General features: G+C 33.9%; 1 protein-coding gene across 1 annotated transcript in view; it reads left to right on the top strand.

The window, feature by feature from the left end:
* Window positions 1–12,710, top strand: part of LRP1B (LDL receptor related protein 1B) — a 1,899,171-nt gene that overhangs the window by 1,762,131 nt on the left and 124,330 nt on the right. The window contains exons 72-75 of the mRNA XM_024243817.3: window positions 3,085–3,207; window positions 8,948–9,073; window positions 9,774–9,911; window positions 11,432–11,566. Coding sequence (XP_024099585.3) covers window positions 3,085–3,207; window positions 8,948–9,073; window positions 9,774–9,911; window positions 11,432–11,566 — 522 coding nt within the window. The remainder of the gene's footprint in view (window positions 1–3,084; window positions 3,208–8,947; window positions 9,074–9,773; window positions 9,912–11,431; window positions 11,567–12,710) is intronic.

Genomic DNA, 12,710 nt, shown 5'->3' with positions numbered 1-12,710 from the left:
GTACAAATAGAATTTTCTAAAATAATCAGAGAATGTCAAAAGTTCACAAATTTTGTTTGAATGTAATCCATTGTAAAATGGAGCATGCGATGAGATTTAGTCATTAGAATCTTTATGCTGACACTCTGCTTCATATTCTATGGATTTGATTTTGAGTTAAGGCAATACACTCACTTCATACTGATACTCATATCTTTAATTTCTTTAGTACTAAGGACTGCATACTGCACATGCTATCTTTTTTATTGTTTTCAGAGACAGTTGTTAAATAGTACTGAATTTTATTGCACAGGATTTCATAATTGAGATTAATTGTAAATACAGCAGTATGGAGCTCAGCATTGCAGCAGTTTGAGAGAAACGGGTATCCCAATGACCAATGTTGAACTGTCAGAGTCTCACATGGTGATATTTACCTTGGTGGATTCACCCAGCCCTTGCCTTTGTCTGTTTCTTAGTTTGGTGGTTCTCAGAGATGGCAATGTAAGCTGTACCAGTTCTGCTAAGCATTTTTGCAGACCATTGTACTATTATTCGGATCAATATCACTATAAATTCTTGATCTAAGCTTTAACTTTTACTTAAGATACTAAGCAGTCTGCCCTTGTTTTCCTAATCATATTTCTGCCATTAATCATATCAGGTTTTTAAAAAGGCAACTCTCTCAAATCTGTTACCAAGCTGCTTCTCTTAATTAATAACTTCACCTTCTTCTTTAAAGAAATAATAACAATCATGAGCATTTTTCAACATCTGGCCACCAAACTAACAAATCTACCTGTACCTGTCCTCAGGCTTTCCTCCTTCCTTCCTCCCAAAACAGAAGATTTGTTTCACTTCCAGTCTAAGCCTATTCCATTCATTTTGCTCTAGATCTCAAATCTCTCACACTCCCTGGATCCTCCAGAAACTCATTACATTAATTACTCTTTTGCTCTCCTGTACCCTCAAATGTGTCTTGTCTACTGAATTATTATCAGAAGCATTTAAATGTGTTCAGGGATCTGTTCTTCCTCACACAAGCAACGAGGCTCACTTTCTGGTCTCTTTCTTCCCTTTACGGCCAAACTTCTGGAAAGATACGTTTGCATTCACCTCCTTCTTCTTCTCATTCAATAGCCAATGACAATCATTTCATTAAACCCACCACCATTTCACTAAGCCTGCTTAGCATTAGTTACATGTGCTATCCCTCTTGTTAGAACACTTTTCCCATGTATTGTCTGGCATCACTCTTTCCAGACATTTCTCTAACCATTTTGATTACTTTTTCTCAGTCTCTTTTTGTAGACTCGTCTTTACCTACCCAATCTGTTTTTCTCTGTGTTCTCTTTTAAACTTCAAACCATAACTATATTCTGATCACTGCCAGATGCACATTTACAACTCAAAAACCTATCCTATATTTCAGACATATTTATCCACCAGCTTGCTCGACATCACCACATGGCTGTCTACCGGTACCTTAAATGAATTATGTCTTAAGCCTGCTCCTCCTGCGGTGTTCCTTTATTTAATGAACAATACCATCTACCAAATGGTCCACACACACTAAAAAATGAGTACGATGTTTGTGTGCTCACTCCCTTTGCCACTCTCATCTATTTAGCCATCAGGTCCTGAGGAGTTTTCCTTCTGAAGACCTCTCAGCTGTGGCTCCTCTAGATCGAGTTACTATCAGTTCTTCTCTGGATTGCCATGACCTCTCTTGAAATATGTCTTTTTCCTCCAGTGTTGTCTTCATTGTCTGTCTCTTCATTTCTAAATTCTCCATACCAGAGCTAGAGTTTTCTTTCTACGATCCAACTAATTCTATCACTTCTTAAATTAAACCTTTTGCTACTGGATGTGAATTATCAGAGATTTGTGTAACAAGTCAGAACTCAGAGCAAGAAGAGTTATTTGATCTTCACAAATTCGGGCACATTATTCCTTCCAAAGTACATCTGCAAAACGAACAATGGCTCTTTCTAGGCATTTTCTAGGCTTTTAAGGATGACCACTGTCACTGCTCTGCCTCATATTTTGATGAATGTATGTGTGTTTAAATATGTTAATACCTTCAGTAAGTCAAATCTAGACAACCCATGAATTGTATCTCTTACCTATACATGAGGATTAACTAGGTAGTATAACCCTTTGGGAGCAATCTATTTTATCTTAATTCTACACTGTGATATTTGTGTTGTTTCCCCAGGTACTTCTTGTACCTGTGACCCTATACATCACTTTAACTGTACCTCTTTTATAACATAGAAAAACATTGAGTCCCAGAGATATTAATAGAGTTATCCAAAGCAAGACTAGAACCCACAGTTCCTAGCAAGTCATTGTAGCCTCCACTGTATATTGCTACATCTCTAGACACATAACCCAAATTTGTTCATTACTTAGGTCCTTTGCATGTGGTAGATGTACTTAAGAATTGTACATGAGAATATTTTTGTATTCCTGATGTTTTTATTTATTCATTAACAGAGAAAAATGCAAACATTTTAACAATCCAGAAAATAATGCTTTACTGCACAACTTTTATTTAAAAAGAACCTTGAAATATTGTATGATATGGACAAATTCTTATTGCTGTTAAAAAATTGTTTCTTTGTGTTTGAAAAAAATTTTTACTGGTTATTCTAAGTTTTTAGTGATCTAGTTTATCAGTATTTCAGATACAGCTAAATTGTCTAATAATTCTAAAAATGTCTTTTCCCCAAGAAAGACACAAATTTTAAATAATTACAATTAAAAGTAAAAAATATAAATTTCTGTGTATTCAGTAACATAAAAGTTATGTGAAGCAGAGTATAACTTAGATTCTTAAAAATTTTCTTCTAACATCTTATCAGTATTTTCTAAATAAAGACATATATGAGAGTAATATTAGAATATTTTGAAATGTCAACAATGAATACATGTTATTAAAAAAAATTGAATCTTACTTGTTCCTGGTATTATGCTTGAAATTAATAAATATATGGGAGCAATCAACTACATACTGTTTGCTAAGATTCAGAGGAATATGTGTCCTGCTGACTGGCACTGATTACCCTGAATCTCTTTGTTTCTTTTTGTTTTAAAATAAAGGAGGAAATATATGTAGAGCTGATGAGTTCCTTTGCAATAATTCTCTCTGCAAACTACATTTCTGGGTGTGTGATGGAGAGGACGACTGTGGAGACAACTCTGATGAAGCCCCTGATATGTGTGGTATGGCATTTCACGTGACTCTAGATTATACTTTTATCTTCTGATCTCATGCACCAGCATGAATCAATGAAGTGGGGAGGTGAACTACAAATTATACCATCCTGGGGTTAGGTAGATAAAGTATAACCACAGATACAGCTTTTGTTCAGGTAATAAAGGGATAATCTGGTTCAGAAGTTATGACTTTATAGAGACTCATCCTAAATCTGAACTTGCACATGTCAACACTATTCAGAAGAGAGATTATGGTCTCTTTAGGTGGATTTAGAGTAATTGACATTTTAATTGAGTAAGATTCATATAATAATTTTGGCTTCACATCAAATTGGAGTTTTAGGTTAACTTTGGAGGGGTACAGATAAGCAAATTAAAAATATATAAATAATAAAATCTCATAGTTTCACAAGCCACCCACTAATGAAATATCTATCTATCAATCATCTATCTGTATATCTATCCATCCACATATCTGTCTATATCATTACAAGTCTTAAACACAGAACTGAAATTAGGAGTTATTTAACATTTAAACCTAAAAAATCTTAACAAAAGTTATTGTTTCTCCAAATTCAAGTTACTCTTGACTTTGTCTGGTGTATGCTTATGAGACCAACAAATTGTCCGGTGTATGCTTATGAGACCAACAAATATAAAAGTCTAATTTTAGATCAGCAACATAAAGGATCTCTTCTATTTTAACGAACTTTTTTGGTCCCTGTTCTCATACTTTTTATCTAATCTCTGTAAGACATGTAGTTTCACCTATGCTTTAAAGGAAAATGCTGCCACATCAGATATAACTCAATGGCACACCAGGTAAATTAAAGAAAGAAAATACAGCATGAGTGTACGTATTTACACTTTTTGTTCTATTTGTTGCATCAAGTTAAGGCAATATTTAGATATAGATGGTGACATTTCACTACTGAAATACAAAAATGCGGGGAAAAATACAAAAATGCAGGCAGCTTTATTTTGTTAAGTATTTAAAAGTTGAAAAAAAACAGGCTTTGGAGAGTTTTTTTCTATAGATACAACTCATTACGATGAATAATGCAACTAAGTTTCAGCTTCAGTTTTCTTTACATAATCTTAGAAATAAACTCTGGGTAATCACCAGGGATTAGATTGTTTCTGAATCATAAAATATTTAACAATATGAGAGCTTATCTACCAACATGAATCCAGAACCTATTATTTTTATCAATTGTGTGATTTTTTTTTTCTATTCTCTATTCCACTTGACCACAAAACCACTGAGTGGAATAGGAAATTTTCAATAATTGATGTACAGCTGCAGAGTCATACTCTCCTAGAGCTGCTTCCAGGGCCATGAATTGATTCACAGGAGCATTCCACACAGCACAGATGGGAAACCTTGTAAAATCCAGATTGACTGTCTGAACATTTTTGCGTTTCTCTCAGTGAGCAATATCAACATTGAGTCAAGCTATTATTTGCCAGAAATTGTGCTAATTAGGACAAAAATAATGGTTCTTTTTGACAAGGAGATCTTATTCTGGCTGGACAAATAAAAATAATTTTCATACACTCTATTTCCAGCAATGATAGAATTAATTAAAAGTATGGAAAAGGCACAGAGAGATTCAATGAACTCTACCTAAAGAACAATACAGAAAGCTACAGTGTTGAAGGAGCTAGACTAAAAGACATCTTAAGCAAAGTGAATAGCATGAGAAAAGGTGTCATTCATTCATTCAATAGACATTTGTTCAGCAAGAGACCATGATTAGTTTGGTGATACAATGATGAAAGAAGTGAACATGAACCCTCACCTCACAGAGCTTAGAATCTAGTGGAAGATGGATATTAATGTGCACAAAAATATATACTTACAAACTATGATACATACTATAAAGTATAGTAATTTGTAAAAGTATGGAACAGAAAGACCTTATCAATCATAGGGTATGAGAAATAACATTTTAGTTCACCCTGGGAAATATTTAGCTGCTGAATAGGTGAAAAGGATTGAGGTTGGGAGTGAAAGTGTGATACAAAATTGCAGACAAAGGAAATAAGATTTGTGAAAGCTCTGGGCAGAGCAAACCATGGCTTACTCAAGGAACTGAAGGATCCATGTTTCCAGACAGCACAGAGCCAGGTAGCTACAGGCACTCCTGGATTTACTAGATTGTAGCCAGATAAACCCACTGTAAACAGGAAATAATGTAAATTGACAGTGTGTGTTTGTTAAAAATATTTTCAACATATAAAGGATATATCAGGACATAATCCCATAGTAAGTAGAGGAGAACATGTATTGTTTTCACACTGTCATAAAGTCAGAAAACCTTAAATGGAACTATTGTTAAATTGGAGATCATCTGTATTTGCTTAGGATGAAACTAGAGACAGCAGAGATACCTGCAACCTTGGGGATTCTAAATTTTAGCTGGAAAGGAATTGGAAATACTAAGGAGTTTTAAGCAGAGGAGGTCCATGGTCATATTTAAAGTTTACAAATATTAGATAGAAAGGATTAAAAGTGGTTAACACCATGGCGGCACTTTAGGCAAGCTATGCTAGTAGCTTGGGTTGAGATGATAACAGCCTGTGCTAGCACAATATAGACAGATTTGGAGATGACATAAAAGGCAGAATAAATTGGATTAAATGATGGATTGGATATGGTGAATGAGAGACAGCAAGTTGTGGAGTATAATGTGTATATTGTTTTTGCTTTCCCATTTGAATGGAAGGGGGTCACAGGAAAGGGAACAGTTTTGCAAGTAAAGATTAGAAGACAGGACTGTGATGCATTTGAGGAGACGTTCGAGTAGAGATTTCAAGTAGGCATTAGATGCTTGAATCTCACATTGAAAGGAAAGAGGTAGTCTACAGATATAAATTCAACAACCAGCATAAAATGTAATAAATGCAATGGAATATTCAAGATTATGCTGTGTGGAAATAAAGATAGGACAGGAAGAGGATTATCAAAGAATATTGAGTGACAACAAGCCCCTAAGTGAAGATGAGCTGGCAGAAGAGACTCAGGTAAGTGACCACAGAAGGCATTGCAAATAAAGAAGAGTGAGGCACCAGAGACACCAATGTAATAACATGTTTCAGCAAAGATGTGATGGTTCCTGCAGAGGCAGGGGAAAATGAGTTCCAGAGAAATGATTACTTTTACATAGGAGTCAACTATTCTTCTGTCTCTGCTCTTAAAATATAGAAATGAGTCGATAGACTACATGTAGATACAGGTAGATCTGTAATTATTTAATAATATGTTAAGAAATTTCCCATCTTTGTATTTCTACTTGTTTTTGTTATATATATATATATATATATATATATATATATATATATATATGCTTTCCAAGTAGCATTGATAAATATTCATACTTGGTGGTATCAGTTGGCCTTGTAGTATGATCATCTGCAACATTTCTGGCTTCCCAGATGCAGATATTGGGAGAGCAGGTGGTTTCATTCATCTAAATTTAGGGTTATTTTGGATAACTAAGATGAAAAAGAGAAAAGGGCCAGAGAATCCAGGTTATTGGGAAGAAAGTAGGTTTCTAAACTTACCTAGTACTTAGAGCAGTATCCAACATATTATAGGTTACTATAAATATTAATAGGGAGAAAAGTACAGACAAAATCATTGGTGAATAGGGAAAAGGTAGTTACATCGATGAGCTAGAGTTAAGATAAAGCTGAAGAGTTGTTGCAATGATAGTGATTGGATTAAACATTAAAGAAAGAGATTATGCTCAAAATAGGACATTCATAGTAGTGGTTTTACAAATGAAGTAAATTATAGGAAACAGCAAATTTATGCTGCAACTGTTTATATAAGTTAGCATTCTTAATGGCAAGCAACAGAAACTGCCACTGTGAATCAAAAATAGAAATTTGTTGAAATTCACCAATGTAAACAACCTCCTAGGAGAGTGGTGGCTTACGTAGGATTAGAGTAAAAGGACATAGGGTATAAGAAACTTAAGGAGCTAAGAAGCCTCACTGGTTGGTTTCCTCATGTGAACATTGAAGTCATCTAAGATGCTGGAATGAATTTAAATGGAGATCTTGAAAGACTATGCTGGAATGTGCTAGTCTTCAGTAAACTGGGGCGGAGGTGGTGTTTTTGAAGTTAATTAGAAAATAGCAGCAGCGTGAAGATATAATCAAATGTCTAGCCTTCAAAATAACATTATTTTGTTTTAGTTTATTTTAGAAAATAGAAAGTAAAGATAGGATAAAGCTATGGAAGCTGTAGTAGGAAACTAGGATGTTTTCAAACGTGAGGTGACATAAGGTTTGAGCAAATTAAGAGACATTCCTAAAAGACCTAAAGAGGAGGGATTATATTTGGAAAATGGACCAAATTTCACTTACAGCAAGGAGGTCAGGGATGGAGTGTAACATATTTAAGAAGCTGTAATAAAGCAGTATTGCTCAAATATTGAGAGGGACAAGGGATGAGTCTGCAGGATTGGCACGAGCAAGATAGTGACAAGTCTATTAGGCCATTCAAAATATCTTAAATTGTATTCTCCAGAAAATTGATAGCTGTAGAATAAATGGTTACATGAATATGTTAAACTGATTTTTCTCATGGCTTTTTGAGGATCTGAGGATGGAATATGAAGCTGGAGACATTTAGGATATCTCTCTGTAAAAGACCATAAACAGCTAAGCTGTTGTGATTGTAACTGGAGAGATGGCTAGAAGATGCCAAACCTGGGGACAATAGCAACAGGACTTGGTGACTACTGAGAATTGATGGTCAATGAGAGGAATACATTAGAATAATTCCAGACTTTTGGCTATGATATGCCACTAACTGAATGATGGAAATAAAACATGTTTGAGAACAAGGGGTAAGACGAGATGATAAAGAGCTGAGTGATTAGCTTGTAAAATTTGAAACTGTTGAGGGGATGTCCTACAACCAATTGTGAGATGTTTGAACTAGATAGAGAATTGAAAGTCTTCAGGATGTAGTAAATCAGTGAGAGTGAATAAACAAAACTAAGCAAATAATTCAAGAGTGAGAACATCAGGGGAACAAGGGTAGAGTCCTGGGTAACTTCACATCAAAGGATGAAGACTAATGACAGATACTTCCTGCTTTAAGAGTGGAAGTCTTCAGATTAGATAGTGATAGAGGAGACAAATGTAAAATTCCCTGGCTTTCATTGTGGTCTTTTTAAATACACACAAAAACATGCACTTTAAAAATGAACAACTAAGATTAGATATGTATTTGAGGCACATATATGAACTTTTGTTTACAGAGACAAAGAGTAAGAAATCAGGTTATAATATTGCTGGGATTTTTGTTTGTTTTCACTGAATGACCTATTTTCAATTTTGGGCCTGTAACATATGCTTGCTCCGGCTCTGTGCTGTGTGAAATTGGTCTTTGAGATAGCTAAGTGTCCTGCCATATTGCATAATTGTAGGCATAAATTAATTTGTTACACTAAGTGAAGTCAGCTAAGATAAGGCATCTGGGAATGGGACCATAAAGTTTGGCTCTTTCATATTTCCTTGAAGATCCTCAGCTGTGCACATTTTTCTGTAGTTAATAACTAGAATCATCACATATTTTTCTGTTAGCCACTAGCAGGCAATTGTCACAACAAAAAAGATATTTAGAAAAGCTAGCTTATGGATTTGAAAAGAAAGAATAAAAGAAAAAGGAAGAATGTTCTTCATAAATCAATGTACCCGAAGGAGCTTCTTTGTTTTTTTTCTTCAGTCAAATTTCTTTGTCCATCCACAAGACCTCACAGATGCAGAAATAACAGAATATGCCTACAGTCGGAGCAAATGTGCAATGGGATTGATGACTGTGGGGACAACTCGGATGAAGATCACTGTGGTGGTAAATGCATTTAATGTGAAATAATTCATTAATGGCTACGAGGTTCTCTGATGACTTGGAGTACAAACATTTTAAAAAATATATTTCTTATGTGGACATCTGAGGGCATTATTTTCAGACATTTGACCTTCTGACAAGGTATAAAAATATTCCACCAGCATTTCATTTGGCTTATAGGTGTGCACCTTTATCCATAGTTCCCACTAACCCTTTATTCTAGAAAATATTCATCCCGGAGAAACAATACAGAGATTTTTAAATGCTCCTTGTTTAAAGACTTAATTTTTTGAAGAAAGGGAGCTTATATAGATTGTATATGCAATTCTTTTTTCTGAAATCTGAAGTTCAAAAAGTTTTTAATGCAAAAGACTTATGTATGCAGCAAAATCATCTGGAGACAAAGCTTGACCTGACCTAATTGGAGCCATTTAATATCACCCTCTAAAAAAATTACACTTAGGGTAAATATTTTAAAATTTTTCTGTAGATATCAGCGTTATTGACTTAAAGTAAACACACTGTTACTTTTCTAAAATCCAAAAATTTCAGAATGTTTCAAAATTTGGCCTTGAGAGCTTCAGATAAAGGATTGTAAACCCATGTTTTTCATAGTAGTTAGTGAAATTTTGGAGATATTACATGCTCAATAAGAGTGTTTTGATTCTGTGAAGCACTAATCATTTTTTGTATGACTCTATAGGTAAGCTGACATATAAAGCAAGGCCTTGTAAAAAGGATGAGTTTGCTTGTAGTAATAAAAAATGCATCCCTATGGATCTCCAGTGTGATCGACTTGATGACTGCGGAGATGGTTCAGATGAGCAAGGATGCAGGATAGGTGAGCTTGTTTTCTGTTAAGCAAAGCACCGGGATACACAAGTCTAACTTCTGCTTGTACATGACTAAAATGTTCTGGATGGAAATATTGCTCTTCACAGTATGCTTGACTGATGCCCTTTTTCAAAAACCTTTGCCAAAGCAACATTAGAATATTACTTAATTTCAGAAAGTATGAAGTGGACAAGGTTGACTTTGTAATGAGTACCCTTGTTAAAGCAGAAGCTGAGAAATCAATATTCAAATATAGAAACTGATGTCAGCAATGTAATCTACATCATTTAGTAATTTATCTTATACAAATTTAGTGTTAAATTTTATAAACGGTGATATTTAGTTGAATAATAGTAAAGGTCTTAATTTATTCAATGTTTAAAACAATTTAATCGATTGCTGAGTCATTCTTACAGAAGATGTGATTTTTTTTTTAGTTACAGTGCCATGATACTTGAGTTATTACATGCTGATTGTGAATAGTTTGTGTTTAACTAATGCTTGGTATTTGATTTTTTATATTAAAGAAAAATAATTAAATTTATGATCCTAAATTCAGTTTGCTTACAAAAGTCACACAATATTTCCTACTTTTGGATCTTTTCTTTTTTTTTTTTAATTTTTGCATCTAAAACATTCCTCATTTAGGGATGAAGCAATACCCACCAGGATATGGCTACATGTGTCTAAACCATGGTATCATTCCACTGACCTATTTTAACTAATTGTAAAATATTCAAGTCAATGGGGACAAATAATAGTTACAATGATAATAATTAAACTTTTCATATTTCTCAAAAATTTGATTTAAGTAACTTAGAGATAATATAATGTTATCTCTATAATAATGTCCCTCTCATTTATTTAAAAGAGAAGGCCTTCTAAAATGTTTTCCTGAATGGGAGAGAAAGCAATAAAATTTCAACTGCTATCCTGGAAATTACAAGTAACTTTTTGTCTGTCCTAAAATGTTGCAGCTTATGACCAACCATTATGAGCACATTACACACTCAAATGTTACTCTTCATATGTATGTCCAGCATAAAAAAATGAAATTTAAACTGCTGATTTAGCCGACTTGCTTGAGTAACTTAGCAGTACCCTTGAGTTTACAAATATTAAGCTTAGGTTAGCAATAAATGCCTACATTTCTAGGTAGCTTCTAGGAAGTGCGTTGGCTCTCAGAGAAGGATGTAGTACTCATATATCGTACTATAATAAAGATAGCCTGTCATTAGAGTCATTGACTCCTGACTTACTTTTAAAAAGTATTATAGCTTAACAGCAGCTCTAAATATCAGCTGTTAGCAGCTTGGTCTAATCTGTATTTAATGTTAATGAGTTTAGTTTTTATACTTCTATACATTTATAAGACATGGGGGCTTATATGGAGGGAAGACCATAACCTTATACATTCAAAAACAGTTATCTATCTATGGAATAATAAATACCATTTCAAATATTTTTAAAAAGTTAACTCCCCACTTCAGGAATTACATTAGTTTTGATCATATTTTTAAATCCCAGCTCCTACTGAATATACCTGTGAAGATAACGTGAATCCATGTGGAGATGATGCATATTGTAATCAAATAAAAACATCTGTTTTCTGTCGCTGTAAGCCTGGATTTCAGAGAAACATGAAAAACAGACACTGTGAAGGTAGAGTACTTTTCTTCGACAGCTTGCTCATAAATCTTTGGGTTATGAAGATTCCCAAGACTTCTAAATTTTGAGATCACAGGGGATTGACTTTCATCAAAATGGTGTGTATCTATGGGATACCATTTCACTTATGAGAATGAAAGTCTCTGGGGTCAAGAGCTTGTTTGTTTGTGGAGCTAAGCTAACCACGACAGAGGCTACAAAGCTTTTTCTAAAGCAAATTCAGAGCTGCAGGAATTTCAATTCTATTGCTACAATACTGTTTTGAAATGCAAATAACGAAATTGCTGGTTCAGGAACTATTGGAGAATTAGTCTTGCTTCATGAAAAAATGTTTATGATGACCCATTTCTCTTGAGTGTGGCATTTGCAATGCTGAAATAGGTAAATCACATTTAGAGAGTCATGGGCTTTTGTCCTAAAACCATGTTTTAAATAGATCATAATGTGTTTTTGAAAATTCAAAGTCAGGATCTACATAAATCTGTCAACTTACTTGAGATCATTTAAAAATTGAGCATGTAGGATAGCCAAAATCTTATAGTAAGTAAATATAATCTACATCAGTGTTCTAACTATAGAACCATGAAATACAGACCCATATGCACTTTCTGCAAGTTTCTCCAATAAAACTGCTATTTGTATTCATATTCATATTATTGTAAGTACAGCCAAACCTAAAATAACTAAGTCTGGCTTATCCAGGCTAAATTCAAGTCTTCAAGTGCTTTTACCTACCAGCTTGCTTTTGTTATGTCTCTTTGTGATATTTTGAGGTTAAGAAAAATGATTTTACTTTGTGTTAATCAAAATGGAATTATTTAAATGAATGGATTCTACTCACCCAAAAGGGGAAAAAGTGTAGTCACGTCATGTTTATCTATATTTTGAGTTATATGTGTATTTGGATTATTCGTGACATTTGATTTTTCCATTACCATGAGACTGAAAGCTGACGACCTAGGTTTTCTGTGTTTTAGTTAAAAAATGAATTATCTTTCAAACTATGGTATTTATTTTTCCCAGGCTCTTTCTATCAATTACATATAAATATGCACACACACAATTCTTTCAGTATTTTAATTTCAATAACATTTATTTTCTAATATTTGTCAGTGGGTTTTTTTTCGGTATATAGGTA

This window comes from Pongo abelii, chromosome 11 (genome assembly GCF_028885655.2).
Source record: "Pongo abelii isolate AG06213 chromosome 11, NHGRI_mPonAbe1-v2.0_pri, whole genome shotgun sequence".
Lineage (NCBI taxonomy): Eukaryota > Metazoa > Chordata > Mammalia > Primates > Hominidae > Pongo > Pongo abelii.
The sequence above is the reverse complement of the archived record's forward strand: the minus strand, read 5'-3'. Positions and strand labels throughout refer to the sequence as shown.